Here is a 26,462-nt window from a genome sequence, read left to right as displayed (position 1 = left end):
AGTGAAGTGTTTACTCGCTTTCAGAATTTCAGAATATTAGCTAAAAAGAAAATTAAGTTTTCAAGTTAAGTGCCTAAAGTCAGATGGAGGGGGAGAGTACTTCTCCAATGAGTTCAGTGAGTACTTGAGAAAGCATAAATTTAGAGGCAATTCCCATGCACGTACACTCCGTCAAAATGGTGTTGCTAAGAGGAAGAATAGTCACATTGCATAGGTTGCTTGTGCATTGATGGTTGAGAAGCAGTTTACATTATGCCTCACCATTATTAGGTTAAAGCAGTTTACATTATGAACAGAACTCCCACAATTCATGGTGTGCCTCTAGAGGAGAAGTAATCTGGTAGAAAACCAAATTTATCACACTTGAAAGTGTTTGGATGCATTGCATATGTACACATTCTTGATTAGCTATGCTATAAGTTAGATCCAAAGGTTGAAAAATGTGTTCATTGGTTACTCCCTTGAGCAAAAGGAGTATAGATGTTATAACCCTGTCACACGTGAGATGAGGGGTGAGCAAGGATGTTGTCTTGATGAGATAGGCAGTTTGCTACTATACGAGACTCAATTGGGACTAATGCACAGGAGTAGGTGGTTGCATAGAATACGTCAAGAATCATAATCATTGAGTGGACTGAAAGAGTCCTCTAGCAATGGGTCTATTGATAGATCATGGAGTGGCAGCAGGTTGTGTCAGAAAACCAGTCCCGCAGGTTCAACAAGTGCATTACATAAAGTCAAAGAGAAGGTTGATGAGTCTCCTGATATGCCTAACATTTCAAGACGGCATTCATATGTTGATGGAGAATCTAGTGGCTCTTTGAGAAGTAATGTTCTTTAGAAGAACCATTGTCAAGATGCCAACCACCACTGCCTGAAGTAGTTGCATTGAGACATGAATCCTTTTCTACTCCATCCTTCACATCTCATCAAGGCTAAGAGCCCTAATCTGACCTTCACAAGCTCAATTGAAGCCTCCAAAATGAAAGCCTGTTAATCACAGTTTATTGTATTAATCTATATAATTAAGGAGATAATTAACAAAAATTCGGCTAATTGAAGGTCAAATTAAATTCATTGTGCTATATCTGGCTTAGTTGAGCATCAAATCACATCATTGGGAACTTGGGTTAACACCAAAATCTGTTTAAGCATTTCTAACCGCCAAATTTGTAAGAAATTAGACACTATCGCCGAGAGTCTGGTAAGACCTTTGTAATGGTGTCAAGAATATCAGTAAAGTTGAGAAGTGCTCTAGGGAAGGATTTCACACCTTGAAATATCTTCTCATGCACAAGAAGCTATGGAAATATTTTAAGGAAAATACACCCCCTAATCCAACTAAGGATTGGACTGAAAAAGATGAAGAAGCACTGTTTTTAATTGGAATGCACTTGGGCTCTAATCTTATTCATCACATTGATTCTAAAACCACAACCAAACAAGCATGAGATAAGTTAAATTTAATATTTGGTTCCAAGGCCAAAAATCAGGAAATTAATTTGAAAATAAATTTTTTGGCTGAAAGATGGAATTTCACGAGTCACCTAACACAATTCATAAGCAAAACGAAAAGTATCATGACCTAGTTGGATGGCATTGATGCAAAAATAGGTGCAAAGGATGCACTTGCCATACTTATAAAAATCATGCCAGAGGAATATGGTGCACTAGTGACCACTCTAAAGAATTTACCTGAACCAACATTTGAGTGTTGTATTTCATCACTACTTGAAGAAGAGAAGCAGTTAAAGAATGGAGTACAAAGTACATCAAGGGAACAAGCTTTCTATACCAACAAGTACACAAAAGAATGCTACTACTGCGGAAGGAAAGGGAACTTCAAAAACGAATGTAGGATCAAACACAAGCCTAAATGTGGACACTACAAGCTCAGGCACAAGGAAGAAGAATATAGACTGAAGAACTAGGAGGAAAACAACGTGGAGGCTTCTTCCAGCAAAGAGAAGATCGTCGACGATCATTGCTTCTAAACCAAAGCTACATCGACAAGCCTCACCACCTTAGCCCATGATTGTAAAAAGGTCACCGATGAGTAGACCTAGTTCTTTGTATTGTGTCTTCTTATAACAGACCTGACCACTTGAAAGTAGCAATTTATGCACCTGGAGGGGTGATGACATCTTGCATGGGCCACACTTGACCACCTTGAGTAGCATGTTGCACTAAGGGAAAGTGATGGATCTTTTGTAATTTACATCCAGCCACCTTGCAGAGTGGCCTATACATCATGGCACCAAGGGGGGTGTTGAAATTTGTGGTGCTAGAATGGAGTACAAAGTACATCAAGGGAACAAGCTTTCTATGCCAACAAGCACATAAAAGAATGCTACTACTACGGAAGGAAAGAGAACTTCAAAAACGAATGTAGGATCAAACACAAGCCTAAATGTGGACACTGCAACAACAAGCTCAAGCACAAGCAAGAAGAATACAGATTAAAGAACGAGGAGACAAACTACGTGGAGGCTTCATCAAAATCAAAGAGAATATCTCCAAGCATCTCTTCTAAACCAAAGCTACATTGACAATCCTCACCACCTTAGCCCATGATTGTAAAGGTCACTGATGAGTAGACTTGGTTCTTTGTATTGTGTTTTCTTATCACACCTGGCCACTTGAGAGTAGCAATTTATGCCGCCAGGGGGGTGATGACATCTTGCATTATCACACTTAACCACCTTGAGTAGCATGTTGCACTAAGGGAAAGTGATGGATCTTTTGTAATTCATATCCAACCACCTTGCAGTAGCCTATACATCATGGCACCGAGGGGGGTGTTGAAATTTGTGTTGCCATTGAGGGCAAGGTATGAGTAGAGGGCCAGGATTAGGAGGAGCCACATCACACTTAGACATTATCCCACATGAGAATATTTGAAAGAGGTGTACCCTCATATAAAAAGAGGCATTTTCAAGCAACAATGAACACAAGTAGCTCTCAAGCCTCTCTATGAGTACAAGTTTCCATTTTGTAACCTAATTGTGCTTGAGTCAAGCTTGATTCAGCCATTAGGATTATTATTATGTTGTTAATTAGGATACACCTACCATAGGATAGGTGTTCTTTAATCACAATGATTAGGATTAACCAAACCACAACTGTGCATGCTTGAGGATTCATGTTCAATCTTTTCACAATAGGTAGTATTAAAGCTCTAGTAAAAGAAATATTCTTTAGGTTGTGCTTTAATTTGTTTATCTGTGTGCAACTTAAGTTATAGAGTCCCTCGAAAAGCTATAACATAGTGTGTCGGTTTGGATGCAAGATTGTGAATAAAAAACATTACTCACATGTCACTCAGCTTTGTTATAAAAGATTTTTATAGGCATAGTGGTTGAGAAACTTCATCAAGCCTTGTGTATTTTATAAAAAACTATATTTGAAGTTATGCATCAAAAAATGTTCAGTAAACCTGGGCATAGAGTTGGATGGCAATATGGCAATATAATGCTACTTGTTGCTAACCCCCAAATTCTATGCAAAACAATCAAAATAATTTGTGTGTTTGAGAGATTTTAACTTGGATAGTCCATTCAAAGTTTTGTGCAATCAATGCACCTTTTTCTTTTGAGCATTTGAAAGGTCACTTCATGAAAAGTTGAAACTTAGACCTCATCAAAACATTTGATAATATGATCACAACAAAAAAACATTTATTTATAACCATGTGTCAAACATTTGATTTTATTTGAATATAGAAATGTTGTGGTTGCCTTACTATATATTTAAGATAATTGTTTCAAGACTAGCAATAAAATACAAAGTTACAACTTGTCATAAGTTGCAAGTAATATAATCATTTTTCGATCATAGTTAGGTGGAGTACAAAATAATGGAGGGTTGGTAAGAGGTGTGTGTGTGTGTGTGTGTGTGTGTGTGTGTGTGTGTGTGTGTGTACACATATATGTATGTACCTATACACACACACACACACACACAAAAACACACACACGCACAAACACACACACATACATATATGTAAATGTGTACACACACGCACAAACACACACACATACATATATGTAAATGTGTACACACACGCACAAACACACACACATACATATATGTAAATGTGTGTGTGTGTGTGTGTGTGTGTGTGTGTGTACCTATTGTGACCAACTCGTGCCCTATTCACAACAATAACCTAATATGGAAGGAAAATGGAAGGAAAAAGTACAAGAACATTTCTTAAATTTTTGAGTGTGAGAGGGGGTTAAGGGGGATATCAAAGGAGGGAGTAGAAAGAGTAAAGGAAGGAGAAGACACATTTTCAAATACTTTTCAGAAATATGAAAATCACCTACGTATCGACTTTACATTCATAAGAGAGTATGCCCATATAAAGTGATTATTTGGAATAAAATATTAAAATTAACATTACGCTCTAAAAAGTGATATTGAGAATAAAACATCAAAATTAACAAAACAGTCTAAAACAGTGTTGATGCTTTAGCTAAGCATATGATGCTAGAATGCTTTAGCTTAGCATAGCAAGCAAATAAACACAACCATGCATGGGCTTATGAGATGATTGTGTTTGGGGATTTCTTTTAAAGGGTGGGGGGTTTAGTGAAGAGGGTGAGAGTTTTAGTTAAGAAGATGCTTGGGTTTCTTTTAAAAGGGTGGGGGGTTTTGTATAGAGGGTACTCACGGGAGATAGGAGGAGGATATACAAAAGATGGACCAAATCATGTTATGTTTGGTTGAATTGAGTGGTATCCCCTTGGATCTTAAGCTTTTATGGTTTAATTATTTGTGAAAAAAGGATTCCTGGGGTCTACAATGATTCTTACGACTACTTTGTCGATTGTTCAGACGGCTAAGCCACTACTAAGTGCCATAGGAACATGTGTAGCCTTCTTTGTTTGTGTGGTTGGACCATTGGCTTCATTGATACTGCACTTTTGAGTGGTGGCACTGGCTTCTTTGCACTTGAGTAAAACTCTCCACTTTCTTTTGGGGTGGGACCTTTGGCTTTATTTTTGTTACTAGCTTTGGACTAGCAAAGATATAAAACTAGCATGTCTAAATTGTTTGCTCCTTTATTTTTGTTGCGCACCCCACACCACATGAAGCTTCTTGTTGTCTTGAGGACTCTAACGACTTCTTACACCCAATTACTTGATTCTTATTTTCTCTTGAGTCAGTCCCTTCATGCACTACGCCGCCAATTGATCTCTCTCGGCTAATTTTCGAATTAGAATTTCTAGCTTGACTCAAGCTTGATTAAGTCATTAAGATTATCATTAAGCTGTTAATTTGGCTACACCCACCATAGGATAACTTTTTCTTTAATCATAATGATTAGGGCTAAGCACACCATATCTATGCATGCTTGAGGATTCATGTTCAATCTTTTGACATGGTATAAGAGCCACTCCTCTCCGCATGAGCTTCTCCACTAGCTTAGCTTTAGTCCTCTCTAACCTTTTTGAGATTTTAAGTGTTAATCAAACTTATTAAGCTAATCAACCCCAATCTTATCCACACATCTCTTTGTGGACCAAATTTGAAGAGCTTCATTATGCCTATCCCTTCAGGCCCATTGCCCAAACCACTCAAGTGGAACCTTCACCACTTCAAGGCATTACATTTCATTGAAGAAATCAAGCAGTTTCATTGCCAATCACTTGAATTTAGCATGTTTCTGCTGACTGGTTATTCGCACCATTCATCCTGTGTGAACTGAATTGAGCTAATCCCCTTTAGGGTTGCCTTATGATCTCCTCCAACCAAGTTTCCATGCCGTTTCATCTATACGTGTCAAGGCGCTAGAAGCAGAAACACAGTGGCCGTTTTTCACCCACAGTGCATCAATTCTAGGGTTTTTAAGCTAGATTTTTATAGTCAGTCCTTCACATCTCATCAAGGCTAAGAGCCCTATGCAAAAATCCCCAAGTACTTTGACCTTCACAAGCTCGATTGAAGCCTCCAAAATCAAAGCCTGTTAATCACAGTTTATAGCATTAATATCTATAATTAAGAGGGTAATTTATAAAAAGTAAGCTAATCAAAGTCAAATTAGATTCATTCGGCTATATTTTCTTTGGTTAAGCATCAAATCACATCATTGGAAACTTGGGTTAAGGAATTGTTTAAGCATTTCTACCGCCAAATTTGTAAGCAATTAGACACTACTGAGAGTCAAACTCCAGTAAGACCTTTGTAATGGCGTCATGAACTATCACTAAAGTTGATAAATGCTCTAGGGAAGGATTTCACACCTTGAAATATCTTCTCATGCACAAGAAGCTATGGAATGTACTCACTAATCCAACTGAGGATTGGAATGAAAAAGATGAACATGCACTATTTTTAATTGGAATGCACTTGGCACTAATCTTATTCATCACATTGATTCCAAAACCGCGACCAAACAAGCATGGGATGAGTTGATTTTAATATTTGGTTCCAAGGCCAAAAAATTATAGAGTCCCCCAAAAAGCTACAACATAGTGTGTGGGTCTACATGCAAGATTGTGAATAAAAAACATTACTCACATGTCACGGCTTTATTATAAAAGTCTTTTGTAGGCATAGTGGTTGAGAAATTCCATCAAGGCTTGTGTATTTTATTTAAAAATGTATTTGAGGTTATGCATCAAAAAATGTTCAGTAAACCTGGGCATAGATTTGGATGGCAATATGGCAATATAATGCTACTTGCTAACCCCCAAATTCTATGCAAAACGGTCAAAATAATTTGTGTGTTTGATAGATTTTAACTTGGATAGTCTATTCAAAGTTTTGTGCAATAAATATACCTTTTTCTTTTGTGAGCATTTAAAAAGTCACTTCATGAAAAGTTGAAACTTTAGACCTCATCATCAAAACATTTCATAATATGATCACAATAAAAAAAACATTTATTTATGACCATGTGTCAAACATTTGATTTTATTCGGAATATATAAATGTTGTGGTTGCCTTACGATATATTTATGATAAAATACAAAGTTACAACTTGTCAAAGTTACAAGTAATATGATCATTTTCCGATCATAGTTAGGTGTACTACAAAATAATTGGGGGTGGTAAGAGGATGTGTGTGTGTGTGGAGGGAACTTTTGTTTGAAGGACATGCCCATACTTAAGAGAGGTGATGTGCCACAAACTTCTAGGATAAGTATGTGTATGTGGGAAAAGCTGAACATAGATTTTATTTCAAAACAAAAAGGAGTATTCAACGTGTAAATTCATAAAAAACTAATCTACAACCTGCAAACCGTTCAAATCATTCAACTATTGATTAAACCAATTTCTTTAATTTAATAGGTGTGAGTAAGAAACACATGCTCATTGAATGCTATTTATGGCATGCCCATCTTAATTGGGCAGGCTTCCACACAACCCAATTCAGTGACCACTCATTTTACCAAGCCAAATTGCTTCTTCGCCTCTATGCATCAAAGGCTTTCAAACTTGGAGGCCTGCACCAAACCTCTGCCCTAACCATAGGCTGGAAAGAAATCCCCCTCTTTACTGTCATGGCATCCTTCTATAGGAAACAAGTTCATCATTGCATGATTTAAAGGCTAAATCTTGCTTAATCCTTGACTTCTATAGATACTCGTTAATGTAATCCTAAGCTCATATAGATTCACATTAATGTCTACCAGGGGCTCCTATGCTAAGACAGATTAAGTAGATAGATATAAGCCAACTCAAGAGCAACCAAGGAGAAAAGACAGCTTTTCGGTTTAGTAAGCAATGCATTTGTTATGCTTATTATTTGAAACATAATTATATATATAGCTCCTTTTGATCCGGCATACATTAGATATACTTTGCCCATCAAATCCATGCTGCCCACATAATTAGTCATCAGGCATGCTGAGATGTACTTGAATCAACAAGATGTAGTAGTCATTTATGTTTCGCACTTTGACCTATTCAAAACTTTTCATGTTCTTTTGCATGTCTCGTGTGTTTAAATGTGAAGAACTCGCATGCATATTTACTTGAGGTAATACTAGCTGAATCATCTGAAATTGAGTTACAAATATGTTCATGAAAACTTAAGGCAAAAGTGGAGGAATGTTTGAAGCATAATCCCCGTTATAATGTATAAACGTGGCCAGAGATATTTGCTCGCTCGCATCAAATGAAACCTCTGCACATGATGAAAAACCTATAAGCCTTCATAAATCTGCGAAGATCTTGCTCTCTTTCAGATCCATGTCATGTGCATGTAGACTGCTATGTGTACATACATGCATTTGAGGACATGGATTTTTATTTGGAATGGGCATTTATGCATGCTCGCAGTTCAGCATGTATCAAGGTAGCAAAAGGATGTTTACACGCAATTCACATGGAAATTTGATGAACTTACAAGGATTACAAGGAGGAAGCTTGCTTCTATGACAGCTGAAATGAAATTTTACACTGGCTAAACTACTCTATAGTCAGTATTCCTCTTACTGGTCTTTAATCTTTGTGTGTCACTTTCTTTTTGCATGGGGTGTCCATTCAAACTCCTGACCTCTTGGACAGGGTGCATGGTGTTGAGCTAAACCACTCGAGCACGAGCTTGCTTATACCGTTATTTGTCTCAAGGTGGTGAGAAGAACCATTTGCAATGCTTATGAGAGAACTAATCAACAAAAAAAAGTGAGAGAACTAATCAACAAAAAAAAGTGAGCCTCAAAGAAACCGCCACTCAAATATGTTTATCAACACTTGCAAAGAGTATTTGATTTATAAGAGAAAAAGAAAGAGCCAAGTCTTAACACTAGTTCTGTAATTGGACACTAAAGTGTCTGAAAAGTTAGCATTTTTCTTGAATTTTTGTAGGCAATCTATTAAGAGTTTTGAAATGCTTAACATCCACAGATGTTCCTCAAGATCCAAAAAATCCTTGAGATTTTTTAAATTGCACTTTTCTTAGCTTTTGCAAGGTAATATTTTAATTTTCTTAGACACATACTGATAAAACGCATGATTTTTGCTGTTTTCAAAATAGTAGTAATTTGGACATAACTTTTAGAAGGGACATAGTTTGATCATGAAACTTGGCTTGATGGAAAGCCCATGATGTAAACTAAATCCTGGAATCATCAAACGATAATTATTGGATAAATTTTTGACTCGCTAATATTGAAATGACGTTTTTTTATACAGGTGGAGCATGAATTTTTCTCCTTCCATATGCAAGCTAATAATGTAAAACTTGAGGTGCACCCATGTTATATAAGGTAAATACTACTTTGTTTTGAATTTTCCAAAACTTTAGAACCACTTTTTGGGCCTCTTCTCATACATGGCCTTTTGCGCAACCTGTTTTTAATACATAAAATGTTTAATTATGAGCCTAATTTTGATTTTCATCAAAGGAGAAAGCTGTGTAAGTGCATTATTTGTTGTAACTATAGATGTAGACTACTTATGCAAGCATAGTTATGATTAGTTTTTGATAAAAGATGATCAAATTTTACATTTTTATTTTTACAGTTTTTTTAGAACTAGGCGATAAGAACCTACTTAAGTGGAGGCTAAGTTAGTGTCATACACATCAAATTATGGCTTATTTATCTCATCTCAAGCATGAAAACCAATAATCAACATTCTCATTGATAGGACTACATTATTTTTTAGTGGCGTGATTGAGTTTTGATAATACGCGTTACTTTTGTTGATTTTATGCAACTTTTTTGGAAAAAATTCTAAGAAAGGAAAATGATTTTTTTGGTGAACTTCTACCTCCTTGGACTGATGTATGCTATCAAAATATCTTGGAAAAAATGCTATTGATATCATTGGATTTTTTTTTTTGAGAGAATGATGCTTGCATATTTGAAAAAGTCTTGAAAAAATATTCATTTTCAAGACATATGCTACTCTGTTGCTTATGTACTTCCAAATAAAAAGGCATTTTATATGTTTAGCATTTTTTACATAAGCATAGGGTTATGTTCTACATGCCCAATGAAGCATTTTGGTTTTTAAAGCCTACATTAGGAGTTTGATTTTTTTTCGCAACCCCCAAAAAAGGACACTCAAGTGTCCTGTTTTGGTACCAAACTAGTGTTAATGTTACAAAACGTTTTTATTTCAAAGATGGGATGTCTCCTGTTAAAATCAATTATGAAATTGTCAATGTGCCCCATGTACACATATAAGAGAGTGTTACAGATGTAGAAGATGTAACATCCAGTAGCTTAGTCCTCTTCTTGGGTTTTGCACATAATGGGGAATGAATGGTGGTCCTCTTCTTGGGTTTGGCATGTATAGTTGGGTTGCCCCAATGTCTAGACCTAAAGGAAATTGTCTAAAGCTTGCCATTACAAGCTAGTCATACATGTAAACGAAAATAAAACTAAAATGACTACTATGGTCAGACAAAATTACAGGAATGCAGCCATTAGCACAGGCGCATGTCATAACCAAACCCACAAACTAAGACTGGTCCATAGCATAGCTCCTCACATATGCCACCTTCATCAAACGTGCCCTCATTTTCTATTCTGTTAGAGCAACTTGAGGTGCATATTACATAATCTCTTCTTCAGAGGTGCAATTCATCATGGTAGAATGACTGGTTCCTTTGTTTGAGCATTGTACAGAGCTAAGGTGTACTTTTGAAACAAAGCAGCCGCATGCTCTCTTTCTTCCGTTGCATTGAGTGCATGGAACACAATAGCTTGGAGATAGAAGGCTTCACTTGCTTGCTCATTATCCTGAAAATCGCAAGTTTTGACTCTCAGCAAAAATGTCCACATCCAAGGTGCACGTGTGTGTGAAGGTCCTTACTCTTGCTACACATCCAAGACTCAGCTTCTGGAATGAACTCAATTGGCACAAAAAGAGCCCACCAAGAATGCACTGACCTGAAGAACTTCAAACTCTTCAGCTGCTGCTTGCAAGGGCTCACGCACAGCCTCGGGATCAGCATGCACTGAATAAAGATCAAGGTGATTAGAAACTTTAGGTATAGCATGTACTTTATGTGTGTGAAATGAGTTCAAAAAGTGCAGAAATTCGTGGCCATTTTATAACAGTAGGTACATGCAACATGAAGAGAAGTCAGCATAGGATAACACATAAGTTTGAGTAGGTAAAATTACAGTGTCACCCATATTACAGAAAAAGGCCACAAGTACACGTTTTTGGAACTTGTCCTTGTCTAATATTGGCCAGCTTTTGTGGACAGATTGATGGGCTTGATTGTCTGTCCATGAACAGTAGTCCCCCTGCCCATTGCCAGAAATTTTGACAGCAAAGATGGCAGGCTGTATGTGTAAGCAGACCAAGGAGGGGAATAGTATTACTAACCTGAGTATGATGGACTGCACAGATGACACCGTGCAACTGCAAGATAGGTGCGTGCCCTAAGCTCACGCCCTCCATGGCCCAAAACCAACGTCATGCACTGATGCAAAAGGGCCAAGGCTCGCTCTGCATGACTGGGCCCCAGTCCTAGCCAAAGCTCAGCTAGGGTGACCATCGCAGCTGCATGGAGGAGGTCCAAGTTGAATAACTTGCTAAGAGTCAAACTAGCCAACGCGTATGGCAAACCACTCACAATGCTTTCTGCTTTCTGCAGTGCAAACCGAGCCAATCATTTAGAATGTAACATCTGACATGACACATGTAAAGAAGTACGGTACCTTGTGTATGTCTGCCAGTAAAAGGAGCGCTATTATACTCTCAAGTTGCATGTTGGATTTATAGCACATATCAAAGAGAGAATGAGCCACAGAAGCTGCCTGCAAAACACCATAGTAGCGAAGTCATGAAATGAAGCTGCAAGCTTACTGTATATGTGAAATGAGACACATGTCACAAACACTGTTGCATCACAGCTTGCAGCACATCACAGAAAAGGAAGGGTTCAGGCTGTGAAAGGGGCATTGCCCAGAACATACTGTAAAACTACACAGATCCTTCGGGATGCAAACACATCCACGACCTCTGTATGAGAAACCACTGGATGCATGATGCTGACACCTAACTCCTCGTCATCAAGGTGGGCTGTGGCCTTTGTTGAGGTTTGGCCTATGAGTAGTTGGTGGGACATAGAGAAGATTTTGTAGTCTACGCTATTCCCTTTCACCACCTTCCTGGGAGATGTGCTAGGACTTGAGTAGGGTGGGAATGAGATTAGGGGGAGGTAGGCCTTCCCTCAAGGACAAGGAACAGGACCATTCGCATGCCACTCCTCCACCCCACCTCCCCTATCCATCTCCATCAGTCTCGCACTTGAAGTCACATGAGTCCATACCCGGTCATGACTACTGGGGAAGACTTCAATTCAGCTTATGAACTACCCAGGCTATAGCAGAAAAAGAGGGAAACCAAGTCCATAATAAAGAAGTACCTCACTAAACTGACCAGCAGCAAGCAAGGTACGTGCATGACGTTGAGTCACGTCTATCTTCAGTTCAACATCAACCCCCTGTACAGGGGAAGAAAGGGCAGCAAGCATATTACAAGCAGCCTGTGCTACTTTGATCTCCCCGCTGCATTAACAAAAAATACGAATATTTAATATAAATTAAGAATACATGAGTACCAGGTCAAAAAAGTGGACGATGAAGTTTTATTACCGATGCAATGCTCTCTCATGAATAAGCTGCAGACGTGCTGCTCTTATCCGTGACTTTGCAATCAAGGGAAATTTTTTTGATGCTATATCCAAAGCAGCAAAGGCCTCTGTGTATAAATCGGGGACAGCTTATCACAAACAGCATATATCAAGCTATTTGTAGCACAAAAAAGAATGCAATCATATGCTTTAACCATGGCTATTTTTTAAGGAGTACTTAAATCACCATAAAAAGAATGATTTGTCGATTACTAATTTTTTATTAACTATAAATTAATCCGAGTATAAAGTGACAATATTACTAATTAACAATTAATAAGCTGCTGATGGCTAAATAATGTGACATAGGATCCATTAGATACTTTCCCCTTACAAAAACTTCTACAATTTTAATGGTTCCCCAATCTAATTAGTAGTATACCCTCGTAATCTCCAATATCTACCAGCCTTGTGGGAAATATGGCCAGGCAGACTTTTTTTTTTGGCCAGAAATAGAGGCTGCAAGCCCGAACAAAAAAAGACCTCATCCCAAAATGTAGGGTGATCTCAACCAATATGGGGCACACAGGTGCCAAAAGAATCATGTAGGGGTCGATGAGAAATAGATCCCTTGATCCCACTCCCTCATGAAGACAATGCGCTTTCTTGCGCAGATCTGGAAGGTCCCTTTATACAAGCCCATGTAGCCATAAGAGTGAATGATATCTCCCCATTTAGTACAAATGCACTAAGTGTCGTATATCTGAATGCCTCTAAATCTGCCAAGCTGTGATATTGGCAATGAGCTCCCAAGTAGCATCAATCCTCTGCAGAGGTGGTCTATACTGTGTATGAGGAATCTCCAGTAGCATGCAGCGTTGGGCTACACCTCTGAATATCATTATGGCGGTGTCAAATCCCTGCCTCAAAATATGTGGACTGGATTGAGTGAGCCAAGCAATGGCACCCCAAGTAACATAAATCGTATCTCTCCTCAATCTGCACATAAGCTGAGCTATAAAGCCCCAAATAATCTATGCAGCTCTACACCCCCATATGTAATGTTGCACTGTCTCAGACGCTACCGGGCGTCTAGGGGCACGCGAGTACTGCTCCAAAAATAGCCCTCCATTGATTAATGGGGAGGCCACCATGTAAGAGTAACCAAAAAAAGTGGGAGATCTGGCTCCTCCTGCATGCATGCCAACATTTGTGCCAAAATCTCTTTTGAATCAATGGGGTGATGCCATAGCTCTCCCAGTGCAGCCTGAATGTAGGAGTCCTCTAAACCTGTCCCAAGAAAAGGAGCCTGGCATTATGGACAGTGTAGTCTTCGAGAAAACTCCCAGCCCACCTAGGATGACGCTGACCATGAAATATGCCATTAATCCACTCATGAGGTATAGCTGCATCAATTTAATCGATCCATCTTAAGACTCTCTGAGGTGCTGGGTGGACGCAAGTGTCCGATCCAAAGGAAGACTTTCAAAAGTTTTCCAAGCAAAAATGGTTGATGCACATCTCTCCCAGCCTGGCCCACTGCATATATCATCCAGACGCACCCAAAGGTCACCCAACCTCATCTCTAATGAGGTCCTTCCACATAACGGGCTGTCTATCATCCTCATCCTGTGATTAGTTGGCCTTCATCTCAAAAAAGGTCTCATGCTACTCTAGGCTCTAATAATGGCAGAAATAACTGGAGAGGAGGGTGGCCTATACTATGCCTCAGTAAAGATGAAACATGACCCCCACTAGCACGCTCCTTTTGCCACTGCCTTTCCATCTCGCCCTGCTCGTCAGCGCCGAGCCCCCCCTCCCATTAGCCCTACCTGCTAGCGCCCAGTTTGTGCCCTGGTGCTTGCAGTCGTTGTTTCCATTTCACCCCTCCTGTGTATCCCTCTTGCCTGCCTTTCCTCCGCCCAACGCGTCCTCGCCTCTACACCCAGCCGTTCTGCCATCACCTCTCTCCGTCATCCCCAACCAAGGCTTCCATCCCTTGCCTTCCTTCTCAGAAGCGGACCTCCAGCTCCTCGCGCTTCGACAATCGCCTCCTTGGAGGCCTCCACCGTGATCTGCAAGATTGTGGGTAGCCACCTGGCGCGTGGACAGCTCAGGGATCTTTTGTAGGCAAGCCTTATTGGAAAGATCACTGATATTCATCCGTTGGGGTGTGGATACTTGTAGGTCAAGTTTGATTCGCTTACATCGGATAGAATCATGCAGCTGAGCCCCGTCCCACTGTGCACGGCCCAGGCCTTCTTTGCGAGGTGGCAGCACGGCTTCGGCCTAGTGCCCGACCCTCTTGCTGGCCTCTTAGGCTTTTCTCTGAAAGTCTACTTTCCTAGTCCCGGGCATGCATAACTTTCCCTCCTCCTGGTGATAGGTGGTGCTATTGGGAGAGTGATGCAACCCCCTCCCACCGCCACTTCAGTTCTAGCCTGCATAACAGGGATGCCCTCACTTTGTATCTGCGTAGCCTCTCCGGAGTCGGTTCCTCATGTCAAGCTCCTATTGTATAGAGAGTGGAGTACTTGGGCCTCCCCGGCCTATGCTTCATTTGCCAGCAGATGGGACATCTTGCTAGAGCTTGTCTGTGCTGTTACTCCAAGAGGGCGCCCCCAGTAGCCCCCCCCGCCCCCCCGCGCAGCGGGGCCCAGCTCATCTCCTCATCAAGGGGGAGGGGGGAGCCCTGGGCCCCAAGATTCAGAGCACCACATCCCGACCCCTGAGGCTCTCAGTGCAGGAGAGTGGCAGACTGCAGGTCCGAGGCGGAACCACTGTCGAACCTCCAAAGCAAAGTGGCATCGTCAGGTGCGCCAGTCTGGCACACCACAGAAGGATATGGTTTAGTCAGAGCGGTTACGAGCACTTATCCTAGCAGCCCCTGGACGGTGGTTCCCACCCCCCCCCTCTTTTTTCGGAAGACCGTTGCCTCGTCATGATCCCACTCCAAGCATCCAATTTCCTGCGAGGCCCCTTCACCATTCAGAGCCTCCAACGGGCCCGACCTCACAGCCCCGACTCCCAAGATTCAAAGCACCACGGCTCGGCCCCTGAGGATCTCGATGCAGGTCCGAGGCGGAACTGCCATTGAACCTCGAGAGCAAAGTGGCATCGTCAGTTGCGCAAACCTGGCACACCAAAAGAGGATACGATTTTGTCAGAGAATGCTTACGAGCACTTATCCCAACAGCTGCCCGACGGTGCCCCCCCCCCCCCTCCAGACGCACCCAAAGGTCATCCAACCTCATCTCTAATGAGGTCCTTCCACATAACGGGCTGTCTATCATCCTCATCCTGTGATTAGGAGGCCTTCATCTCAAAAAAGGTCTCATGCTACTCTAGGCTCTAATGATGGCAGCAATAACTGGAGAGGAGGGTGGCCTATACCTGCCTCAGTAAAGATGAAACATGACCCCCACTAGCACGCACACCTCCACCCTCTTCCGCTTGTATCCTTTTGCCACTGCCTTTCCATCTCGCCCTGCTCGTCAGCGCCGAGCCCCCCCTCCCATTAGCCCTACCTGCTAGCGCCCAGTTTGCGCCCTGCTGCTTGCAATCATCGTTTCCATTTCGCCCCTCTCGTTTATCCCTCTTGCCTGCCTTTCCTCCGCCCAACGCGTCCTCGCCTCTACACCTAGCCGTTCTGCCATCACCTCTCTCCGTCATCCCCAACCAAGGCTTCCATCCCTTGCCTTCCTTCTCTGAAGCGGACCTCCAGCTCCTCGCGCTTCAACAATCGCCTCCCTGGAGGCCTCCACCGTGGTTTGCAAGATTGTGGGTAGCCACCTGGCTTGTGGACAGCTCATGGATCTTTTAAAGGCAAGCCTTATTGTTGGCGAGCTTGGAAAGATCACTGATATTCATCCGTTGGGGTGTGGATACTTGTAGGTCAAGTTTGATTCGCCTACATCGGATAGAATCATGCAGCTGAGCCCCGTCCCACTGTGCACGGCCCAAGCCTTCTTTGCGAGGTGGCAGCACGGCTTCGGCCTAGTGCCCGACCCTCTGGCTGGCATCTTAGGCTTTTCTCCGAAAGTCTGCTTTCCTAGTCCCGGGAATGAATAACTTTCCCTCCTTCTGGTGATAGGTGGTGTTATTGGGAGAGTGATGCAACCCCCTCCCACCACCGCTTCACTTCTAGCTTGCATAACAGGGATGCCCTCACTTCGTATCTGCGTAGCCTCTCCGGAGTCGGTTCCTCATGTCAAGCTCCTATTGTATAGAGAGTGTAGTACTTGGGCCTCCCCGGCTTATGCTTCAAATGGGACATCTTACTAAAGCTTGTCTGTGCTGTTACTCCAAGAGGGCACCCCCAGTAGCCCCCCCCTCTCCCCACGCAGCGGGCCCAGCTCATCTCCTCATCAAGGGGGAGGGGGGAGCCCTGGCCCCCAAGATTCAGAGCACCACATCCCGACCCCTGAGGCTCTCGGTGCAGGAGAGTGGCAGACTGCAGGTCCGAGGCGGAACCACCGTCGAACCTCCAAAGCAAAGTGGCATCGTCAAGTGCACCAACTGGCACACCACAGAAGGATATGGTTTTGTCAGAGAACGGTTACGAGCACTTATCCTAGCAGCCCCTGGACGGTGGTTCCCACCCCCCCCCCCTCTTTTTTCGGAAGATCGTTGCCTTGTCATGATCCCACTCCAAGCATCCAATTTCCTGCGAGGCCCCTTGACCATTCAGAGCCTCCAACGGGCCCGACCTCGTAGCCCCAACTCCCAAGATTCAAAGCACCACATCTCGGCCCTTGAGGATCTCGATGCAGGAGAGTGGCAGACAACAGGTCCGAGGCGGAACCGCCAGAACCTCGAGAGCAAAGCGGCATAGTGAGTTGCGCCAACCTGGCACACCACAAGAGGATACAATTTTGTCAGAGAATGGTTATGAGCACCTATCCCAACAGCTCCCCGATGGTGTCCCCCCCTCCCCCCCCCCCCCCCCCCCCCCGCCTCTTCTTTTCAGGAAACCGTTGCCTCATCACGATCCTACTCCAAGCATCCAATTTCCTGCAAGGCCCTCTAACCCTTCACAGCCTCCAACGGACCCGACCTTGCAACCCCAACCCCCCCAACCCCCCCAACCCCCCCCCCCCCCCCCTCGTGCCTCCCCAAAGCAACTCCCGTCGCCCGCCAGCCGCACTTGACCCAAAGAGGAGGTAACAAGTTTGCCACTTGATCCACCATTTCTTGGAGCTAGTAGCAATGACCATCGTGGCCTCTCCAATGTGTGCTCTCCAGCAAGAGTCACCAGCACCCACCCCCTCAGGTTTTTGGGGCAGCCAGTTCACTATACAGCTTCTTCAGATGCCTACAAGTCGAGGGAGCAGCATCTTTGAGGAGACAGTGGCCCCCATTCACATCTGTGTGGTTTTGCATCACTCGAGACCTTCCACCCCAGAAAGTGGGTGATTTTCCCCTTCCCTCTAAGTGCAACGGCGAGGACAGATTGTGTTGGGTTTTATGCTGTGTATGCACCCAGAGGAGTGCTAGTGATCATCAGTAGATTACTGGGGCACTTTTTACTTCAGTTAGTGGAGGTTTTTTCCCCCAGTTTAGCTTAGTTTCACTTATAAACAGTTTATAAGGGTTTTGGTCCACCCGGCACATTTTATGACCGGACATGTGAACACATCTTTTAGGTCACTTTATTATGTGGCTATTGTACTTCACATTATCAACTGAATACACAACAAGAGTCGTGTTCTCTTTGCTTCTCCACGTTTGTGTTTGCTGTACCTCCAAACCCTAACCCTAACAGCTGAAAGCCTTCATTTGGTATCAGAGCCACCAGGTTGGCTTGCCTTGCCCTGCCCATACTGTTCATCACCACCTTCCGTACTGCACTGCCCGTACAGCTTCGCCTGAAACAACCTTTCGTACGAGTTCGCCGACAGCAACTACTGTCCTGCTCCGTACACCTGTGCCCATGGTTGTCATGGTACGAAAATACGATACCGTGCGATAGATACCGTACGGGAATTTTTGGTACGATATGAAATTTTCGGATACCGTACGATAAAATACGGTTTTTATTTTTTACACTTACAACCTATGGAGCTTCAAGCTTGAATGTGAGGGAAGGTTGGGAGGGGAGGAGTCTACAGTGCTTGAGGAACCAGAACATGGATATGTGTCTCTCCCGGTTGGATCTCCCGATTGTCTCCAAAAAAGAACCTGGATGGGTAATGCAATGCCCAAGGTCTCCCAGTGTAGCGTAACAACGTTTATGACTAAGGGACCGTCCTTGCACAAATATGAGGAGTGCATCTAGGGTGATAATGTTAGGGACTCCTCTCTAGATCAAAATGGCAATGTCCAAATCTTCTCCCTCGTACATAACTTGAGAATCTAATTGTCTAGCCTACCTATACCAGGGATCCCCAAGTGATGTAGCAAGATTCTCTCATCCTACCAATCAAGTGTACACTACCAGTCTACCTCGCCAGATTTTTAAGGTCTCTCAACAACCCCATATGGAATACTGAGTGGACACAAAAGTTGCGAAGTATTGCGAGCATTTGGGATCTTCGTAAAGCAAGGTTTCTATATTTTTTTTAAGCATTTGGAAAAAAAAATTCAAGGAAAAATGGTTTTTTGGAAAAAATAAAAATAAAAATCAAATCGTACCGTACGATATCGTACGGCATCGTACCACTCGTACCGTACCGTACGAACCTGTTCGTACGCGTACGAGAAACAACTATGCCTATGACTGCCCGTACACAGACAGCGCCTCCGTACAAACCTGCGCAGACAGCCGTACATCATTCAGTGTAGCGTACTTGCTTCTGTACCAGTCGACTGTACCTGCTGTGCATTCGACTGCAACTTCCGTACCTACTGCTGTACCACTCGACTGTACCTACTGTGCATTCGACTGCAGCTTCCGTACCTACTTCTGTACCAGACGACTGTACCTGCTGTGCCTTCGACTGAAGCTTCTGTACAATACTGCTTCCGTACCTGCTTCCGTACAGTACCACGACTGTACCTGCTGTGTACCTGCACAGTACAGTCAACTGTACTTGTTCATTACAACTACCACAACCTACTCCGTACAGCTGTGGTAAGCATTACAAGTTTTGAATTTTGGGCATTTCTCTCTGTGAAAATCTTCTGGCAGATACAGGCAGACTTTCTTGCAAAGAAAACTCTACAGGTTTCTTGCAAGGTTTTGGGTGCAGTAACTTTGGGCAATTTTTGGGCATTTTGGCACTGTGTAAGCCATTTTTGTTGCTCTACTCAGTCAGTGGTGCATTGGGTTGCACATTCAGAGGATTGAGAGTGCAGGCATATTTGGGTTAACTGTATTCAGTGAAGTACAGTTGCTTTCAGGGTTCTTGCTATTGGGTTTTTTGATACACAGGTACAACATTGTGCATTGGCATAATGGCAAATCAACACCAGAGTGATGTATTCACGTATTTGTCTAAGGAAAACAAATTAGACGGCACGAACTACTCCCTGTGGAGTTTTATGCTGAAAAATGTGCTTGTGGCAAAAGGTCTTTGGGATTTTGTTAGTGGTGATGAACCACGTCCAGGTCCATTGGCTCCAGAGACTCCTCCCCAAGGGGGTGCTCGTGGACGAGGACAACAGGTACAGGCTCCAGGTCAGCCATTGCCTGTTCAAAGAACAAATGCTCAGAAGACATGGGATGCCAGAGATGCACAAGCCTTGTCACTCATTGCATTGTCAGTACAGAGGTCTATTATACCTCATATTCGTTCAGCTGGCTCTTCACTGAATGCATGGGTGACTTTGGGGCAGATGTATGCTGCTCGTAATGAGGCTAGGATCTCGTTTTTGAAAAGAGAGCTAGAAAATCAAAAAATGCATGAAGGAGATGATATGTCTAGCCACTTAAACAAGCTGCAGGATTTGAGAGAGCAACTCATCAATGTGGATGAGATTATTCTTGAGACACAGCTTGTGTCCACCATCTTGCACTCTTTGCCAAGATCATACTTGGCTTTTCATACCTCTTTGAACCTTAGCATGAGGAATGCTGTTGAACCCCTCAAGTATCAAGAACTTGTTGCTCTCTTGCTACAAGAAGAGCAAATGAGGAAGAATATGAATATGAACACAAGTGTTGAACAAGCATTTACTACAGGTCAAAAGGGGAAAGGCAAATCTCAGCTAAAGAGTTCAAATCAGAATTGAGGTGATGGTGGTTCATCTTAGGATACCAAGAAAAGTGATGGACAGCCCAAGAAGAAGGGCAAATGTCATTACTGTAAGAAGCCAGGTCACTACATCACAGAGTGTAGAAAGAGGATTGCCAAAGAGAAGGCAAAAGAATCTGGGATGTCTGTAAATGATGCCTCTAAAGCTCCTCCAGAGACTGCTTCTTTTGTTGAGGACAGGGATTACTGTTTCTATACATGCAGCTATGATGCCTCTTGGTCTTCACAGGCACTCAGTATGACAGAGCATGCATGTACTTGGTATTTTGATAGTGGTGCTTCAAAGCATATCACATCTCGCAAGGATTTGTTTTGTCATGTAGGCCCTGCCCCTGTTGGCAAAACTGTGCAGTGTGCCAACAATGCTTCATATCCAGTTCGTGGCATTGGGGAGATTCAGCTCACAGCCATTGATGGCTCTATTCTTCGCCTTACAGATGCCTTATATGTACCAGGGATAAAGAAGAACTTGTTGTCCATTTCTTCTTTAGCACATTGTGGTATGCAAGTCCACTTTGATGATGACAAATGCATGGTCAGAGACAAAGCTAATGCTTTGACCTTGATGCTTACTGGTACATTATGTCATGGACTTTATCAGTTGGATGCATTTCAGCCAGTGGATCAGTCTGCTTATAATGCATTCACTCTTACTCCAGCTATGGTTGATGCGGAGTTATGGCATGCTCGCATGGGGGATGTAAATTTTGGTAGGCTTATGCTTATGCAGCGACATAACATGTTTACAGACCTACCTCTCATGGAGAGGCCTCCAGATCACATTTGTGAAGGATGTATTTTGGGAAAAATGCATCGGTTTTCCTTCCCACGTGATCAGGCTCTATGAGCACCTGCAAAGTTGCAGCTTATACACAGTGATCTTTGTGGTCCCATGCAGACGAAGTCATTAGGAGGTTGCTTCTATTTTGCTACATTTATTGATGACTTCTCTCGTATATGCTGGGCCTATCCTTTGACACAGAAATCACAGGTATATGATGCATTTTTGGCCTTTGTAGCACTTACAGAAACAGAGTCAGGATGCAAGGTTAAGACTCTCCGTTCTGACCGAGGGGGGGAATATATGTCACACATGTTGAATTCCTTTCTTGAGAGTAGAGGTATAAAACATCAGTATACTACTCCTTATACTCCACAGCAGAATGGGGTTGCAGAAAGGAAGAATCGGTCACTCATGGAGATGGCCAGATGTATGCTAAAAGCAAAGAGACTACCACATATCTTTTGGGTGGAAGCTGTCATCATAGTTGCATTCAAACGCGTTTGATACGCGAAGCAAACGTTTACAAACGTTTAAAAAAAAAACGTTTGAAAAAAATTTCAAACGTGGACTTTTTTGGGGGTTTTTTTTAACGCTTCGTCGCCCATCGCATCTCTTGCGCCCCCGCCCACCGTCTCTCTCTATTTCGCCCCGCCCATCGTGTCAAGGGAGTCGAGCGTATCTCTCTTGCAAGTTGCGCCCACTCTCTCTCGAGTGACGAATCTGCCCGCCCATCGTGTCTTGAGTCTAGACTCTCTCGAGTCTCTCTCTTGCTCGACTGTGCAGGCACAGCAGGTTGAGGCAGCCCTGCACAGTGCACACAGCCGGGCAGCCCATCTCTCTCTCTTGCGTGATTGTGCAGGCACAGCAGGCTGAGGCAGCCCTGCACAGTGCACACAGCCCATCTCTCTCTCTTGCGTGACTGTGCAGGCACAGCAGGCTGAGTCAGCCCTGCACACAGTGCACACAGCCCATCGATTCTCGAGCAGCAGTCTTTCTCTACTGAAATTTGAAGGCCCAGCACTACCACTCGCCAGCAAGCAGCAGCAAGCACCTTCCACTGGTGGGACTCAGCAGGTGGGAGTCGGGAGTCGGGACGAATATACAGGTAAGTTGGTAACAGGGTTTTAACTTGTGCAAATGGGACGAAAGCGCAAAGCTGAATGGGAGCATGTGTCCATTTTGAAAACAACTGAAAAAGGCCAGACTACATGTAGATGCAAATATTGTGGGCACACTTGGGATGGTGGTCTATCGCGAATAAGGGCACATATTCTTGGTTTATCAGGTCATGGTGTGGGAAAATGTCATGGAGAGATATACAAAATATGATGTGGATATGCAAGGTGTTCTATGTGATGAACTTGACACTTATAAGTCCGAAGCAGGTGCATTTGCTCGTGCTGTGGCTAGAGATGAGAAAAGAATGCATCAAGCTGTCAAATGGTGGGAAACATTTGGGGCCCAGACACCCAAATTGCAACAGCTGGCTATAATGGTGCTCTCACAAGGGACTTGTGCCTCCCCATGTGAGAGAAATTGGAGCACATTCTCTCTTATCCAAACAAAGAGAAGGAACAAGTTGCTTCCAAAAAGAACAGAGCATCTTGTATACATTCACACCAACCTTCGCCTTATCAACAAGATCAAGCAAGGAGGCTACGAAAAGATGGAGGTCACATTGGAAATGATTAACAAGGAGAATGATGATGATAGATTTCTTGCATTGCAAGAGACACAAGAAGAGGAGCAAGAGGATGTTGTAGCCTCATTATCGCATACGGGGGCAAGCAGAAGTGATATCGTTGGCACCAGTTCCCTTGGTGAGCATGATGATGATGATGATGATGATGATGATGATGATGACGATGATGATGATGATGAGGAGGAGGAGGAGGAAGAAGGGGAGGATGACTCTATTTCAGAGAATGATCTATCATGATTCATTTAGGTGAAGACTCGCGTAGAGTCTAGTTTGTATGAGTCATGACCATCTCCCCTTCCTTCCTTGTTGTTTAGTTCTGTAGTTGCCAGGGCACTTTTTAGCTTCTTTAGGAGGGGTTTTTTCCCCTGGCTTTATCATTTTGTATCAGATGGCTTTTGTTCTCTAGAGTCTAGACTCTACACTAGTCACTCTAGAGTCTACACTGCAGTTTGAACTTTGCGCAGTGCACAATGCGCATTTCAATTTTCAATTTTCATTTGCTTCAATTCAATTGCTAGTTTTGAGGTGCTTCATGTTATGATGTTTTAATGTTCAAGTAAATATGGATTTGTTTAAAAAATGCTAAAAAATTAGGGTTGCGTTTGATTCAGGTCAAGGGTTTGAATCAAACTCGTATCATACTTTCATACTCGTTCGCGTTTGACGTTTGATTGACGTTTGAAAAAACTATGGCTGTCATGTGTGCTTGTCATATTTTGAATCGATGTCCCACAAAGGCATTGGTTTCCATTACTCCTTTTGAGGCTTGGCATGGCCGCAAGCCTTCGGTATCACATTTTCGTATCTTTGGGTGTCTTGCATATGCACACATACCCAAAGAGTTGAGGAGGAAGTTGGATGATAAAGCCACAAAATGCATTTTTGTTGGGTATAGCCGTGAGAGCAAGGGCTACCGGTTATATGACCCACTATCCAGGAAGATATTCACTAGTCGGGATGTGATTTTTGATGAAAAATCAGAAATATCCATGGCTGGTTTTGATGCAAATCAGGCTGAAAATGATGTGTTTGAAGGTCTACTACCTATGGAGTTTCATTCCACAGTTGGTGATCCAACTCATGAGGGTACAGGACAGCCAGCAAATCATGAAGATGGTGCAGAAATTCAGCAGCAAATTGAGCCAGAAGCTGAACCAAATATGGGGCAGCAGGCACCACAGGTCAGACATATACCTAGATGGTATTTGAGGACATTACAGGACAGCCATCTAGAGGGTCCTCTTGCTGGTCGTACTCGTAGGGAGACACGGACCAATGAGCATGCACACATCATGGATTTGAATATGGTTATGGCAGCCAGTTTACAGGATGATGATGAGCCTGATTCATTTGTGGATGCACGAGACAATGTGCATTGGAACAAAGCCATGCAGGATGAGCTTGATTCTATTAAAAGGAATCAAACATGGGATTTGGTTGATCTGCCCAAAGGCAAGAAAGCAATTGGTACTAAGTGGGTCTATAAGTTGAAAAGACATGCAGATGGATCCATTGACAGGTACAAAGCCCGTCTAGTTACAAAGGGCTATGCACAGGAGAAGGGCATTGATTATGAGGAGACATTTGCTCCTACATCCCGTATGTCGACACTTAGGTGTGTCATTGCATTGGCTGCACATCGTGGTTGGGTTGTTCACCAGTTGGACATAAAGACTGCTTTCCTACATGGGGACCTCGAGGAGGAAGTTTATGTATATCAGCCCATAGGTTTTGCAGAACATGGTCATGAAGGGAAAGTATGCAGGCTGAAAAAGGCCTTGTATGGTTTGAAACAAGCTCCACGAGCTTGGTATGCAAAGATAGATGCTTTCCTACTCACTCAAGGATTTGTGAACAGTCCATCAGAAGCCACCTTGTATGTAAAGAAAGAAGAGAAAGATCTGCTGGTCTCATCAGTCTTTATGTAGATGATCTCTTGCTCATGGGATCAAATGATGACAAAATTGCAGCTTTTAAAGAGATACTACAACAGACATTTGACATGTCTGATTTGGGGCTCGTACACTACTATTTGGGCATATAGTTTGTGCAGGATAACAGAGGCATTGGGTTGTTGCAATCTCGGTATGTTGCTAAACTTCTGGAGAAGTTTAAATTTCAGGATTGCAAGCCTATTAGCACTCCTATGGAGCCTGGGATGAAACTGTCACTACAAGATGACAGTATTTCCTTTGATGCCACTACATATGCTCAGGCTGTTGGGTGCCTTATTTATTTGTGTACTACACGGCCAGATATTCAGTATGCCGTATCTCAGTTGAGCAGATTCATGCACAGCCTGCGGTTGTCACATTGGCAAGCTGTGAAGCGTGTATTCCGGTATTTGCAGGGTACCTTGTCTATTGCTTTATCTAGAGGGGGGTGACATGCAGTTATACGCTTACAGTGATTCAGATTGGGCTGGTGATTTTGATACCAGGCATTCCACTAGTGGAAATTGTTTCTTTCTTGGCTCTTCATGCATTTCTTGGCTAAGCAAGAAACAGACCACAGTGGCGACTTCGTCTTGTGAGGCAGAGTACAGAGCAGCCTACACTACTACTGTTGAGTGTGTTTGGCTGCGTCGTCTCATGACTGATATGGATATTTCAGTGGAGGAGCCTACACCTATCTATACTGATAGTCAGAGTGTCATTGCTGTGGCTAGGAATCTTGTGTTTCATGCTCGAACGAAACACATTGAGATTCACTATCATTTTGTTCGAGAGAGACTCCAGGCAGGTGATATTAGTCTGATCTACTATCCTACAGATCAGAATGTGGCAGACATCTTCACCAAGGCATTACCACGTCCGAAATTCGAAGCATTCCGCACTGCTTTGAATTTGTTTCCTTTTGGTGGATGATGTACAGTGATCACATATCACTCCAGGGGGGTTTGTTGGGTTTTATGCTAAGTATGCACCCAGAGGAGTGCTAGTGATCATCAGTAGATTACTGGGACACTTTTTACTTCAGTTAGTGGAGGTTTTTTCCCCCAGTTTAGCTTAGTTTCACTTATAAACAGTTTATAAGTGTTTTGGTCCACCCGGCACATTTTATGGCCGGACATATGAACACATCTTTTAGGTCACTTTATTATGTGGCTATTGTACTTCACATTATCAACTGAATACACAACAAGAGTCGTGTTCTCTCTCTGCTTCTCCACGTTTGTGTTTGCTGTACCTCCAAACCCTAACCCTAACAGCTGAAAGCCTTCTGATTGGA

General features: G+C 43.0%; 1 protein-coding gene across 5 annotated transcripts in view; it reads right to left on the bottom strand.

Annotated features, from left to right (window-relative positions):
• Window positions 1-10,056: 10,056 nt before the first annotated feature.
• The window catches only part of LOC147629914 (anaphase-promoting complex subunit), a 157,701-nt gene continuing 141,295 nt past the window's right edge, over window positions 10,057-26,462 (bottom strand). For 2 of the 5 annotated variants that reach the window (XR_015267763.1, XR_015267764.1), the window contains 7 exons: window positions 12,573-12,678; window positions 12,344-12,485; window positions 11,634-11,732; window positions 11,299-11,563; window positions 11,091-11,216; window positions 10,854-10,921; window positions 10,057-10,703 (listed from right to left, as the gene is read on the bottom strand). Coding sequence is in view for 3 of the 5 variants with exons in the window: in XM_086811417.1 (XP_086667543.1) it covers window positions 10,548-10,703; window positions 10,854-10,921; window positions 11,299-11,563; window positions 11,634-11,732; window positions 12,344-12,485; window positions 12,573-12,678 (836 nt within the window). In the remaining 2 variants the exon portion in view is untranslated. Of the gene's footprint in view, window positions 10,704-10,853; window positions 10,922-11,090; window positions 11,217-11,298; window positions 11,564-11,633; window positions 11,733-12,343; window positions 12,486-12,572; window positions 12,679-26,462 lie in introns of those variants that run through there. The other 3 variants (XM_086811417.1, XM_086811420.1, XM_086811419.1) reach the window with 2 other exon arrangements.

Source organism: Cibotium barometz, chromosome 17 (genome assembly GCF_041138505.1).
Source record: "Cibotium barometz isolate CiBa-2024 chromosome 17, ASM4113850v1, whole genome shotgun sequence".
Lineage (NCBI taxonomy): Eukaryota > Viridiplantae > Streptophyta > Polypodiopsida > Cyatheales > Cibotiaceae > Cibotium > Cibotium barometz.
The sequence above is the reverse complement of the archived record's forward strand: the minus strand, read 5'-3'. Positions and strand labels throughout refer to the sequence as shown.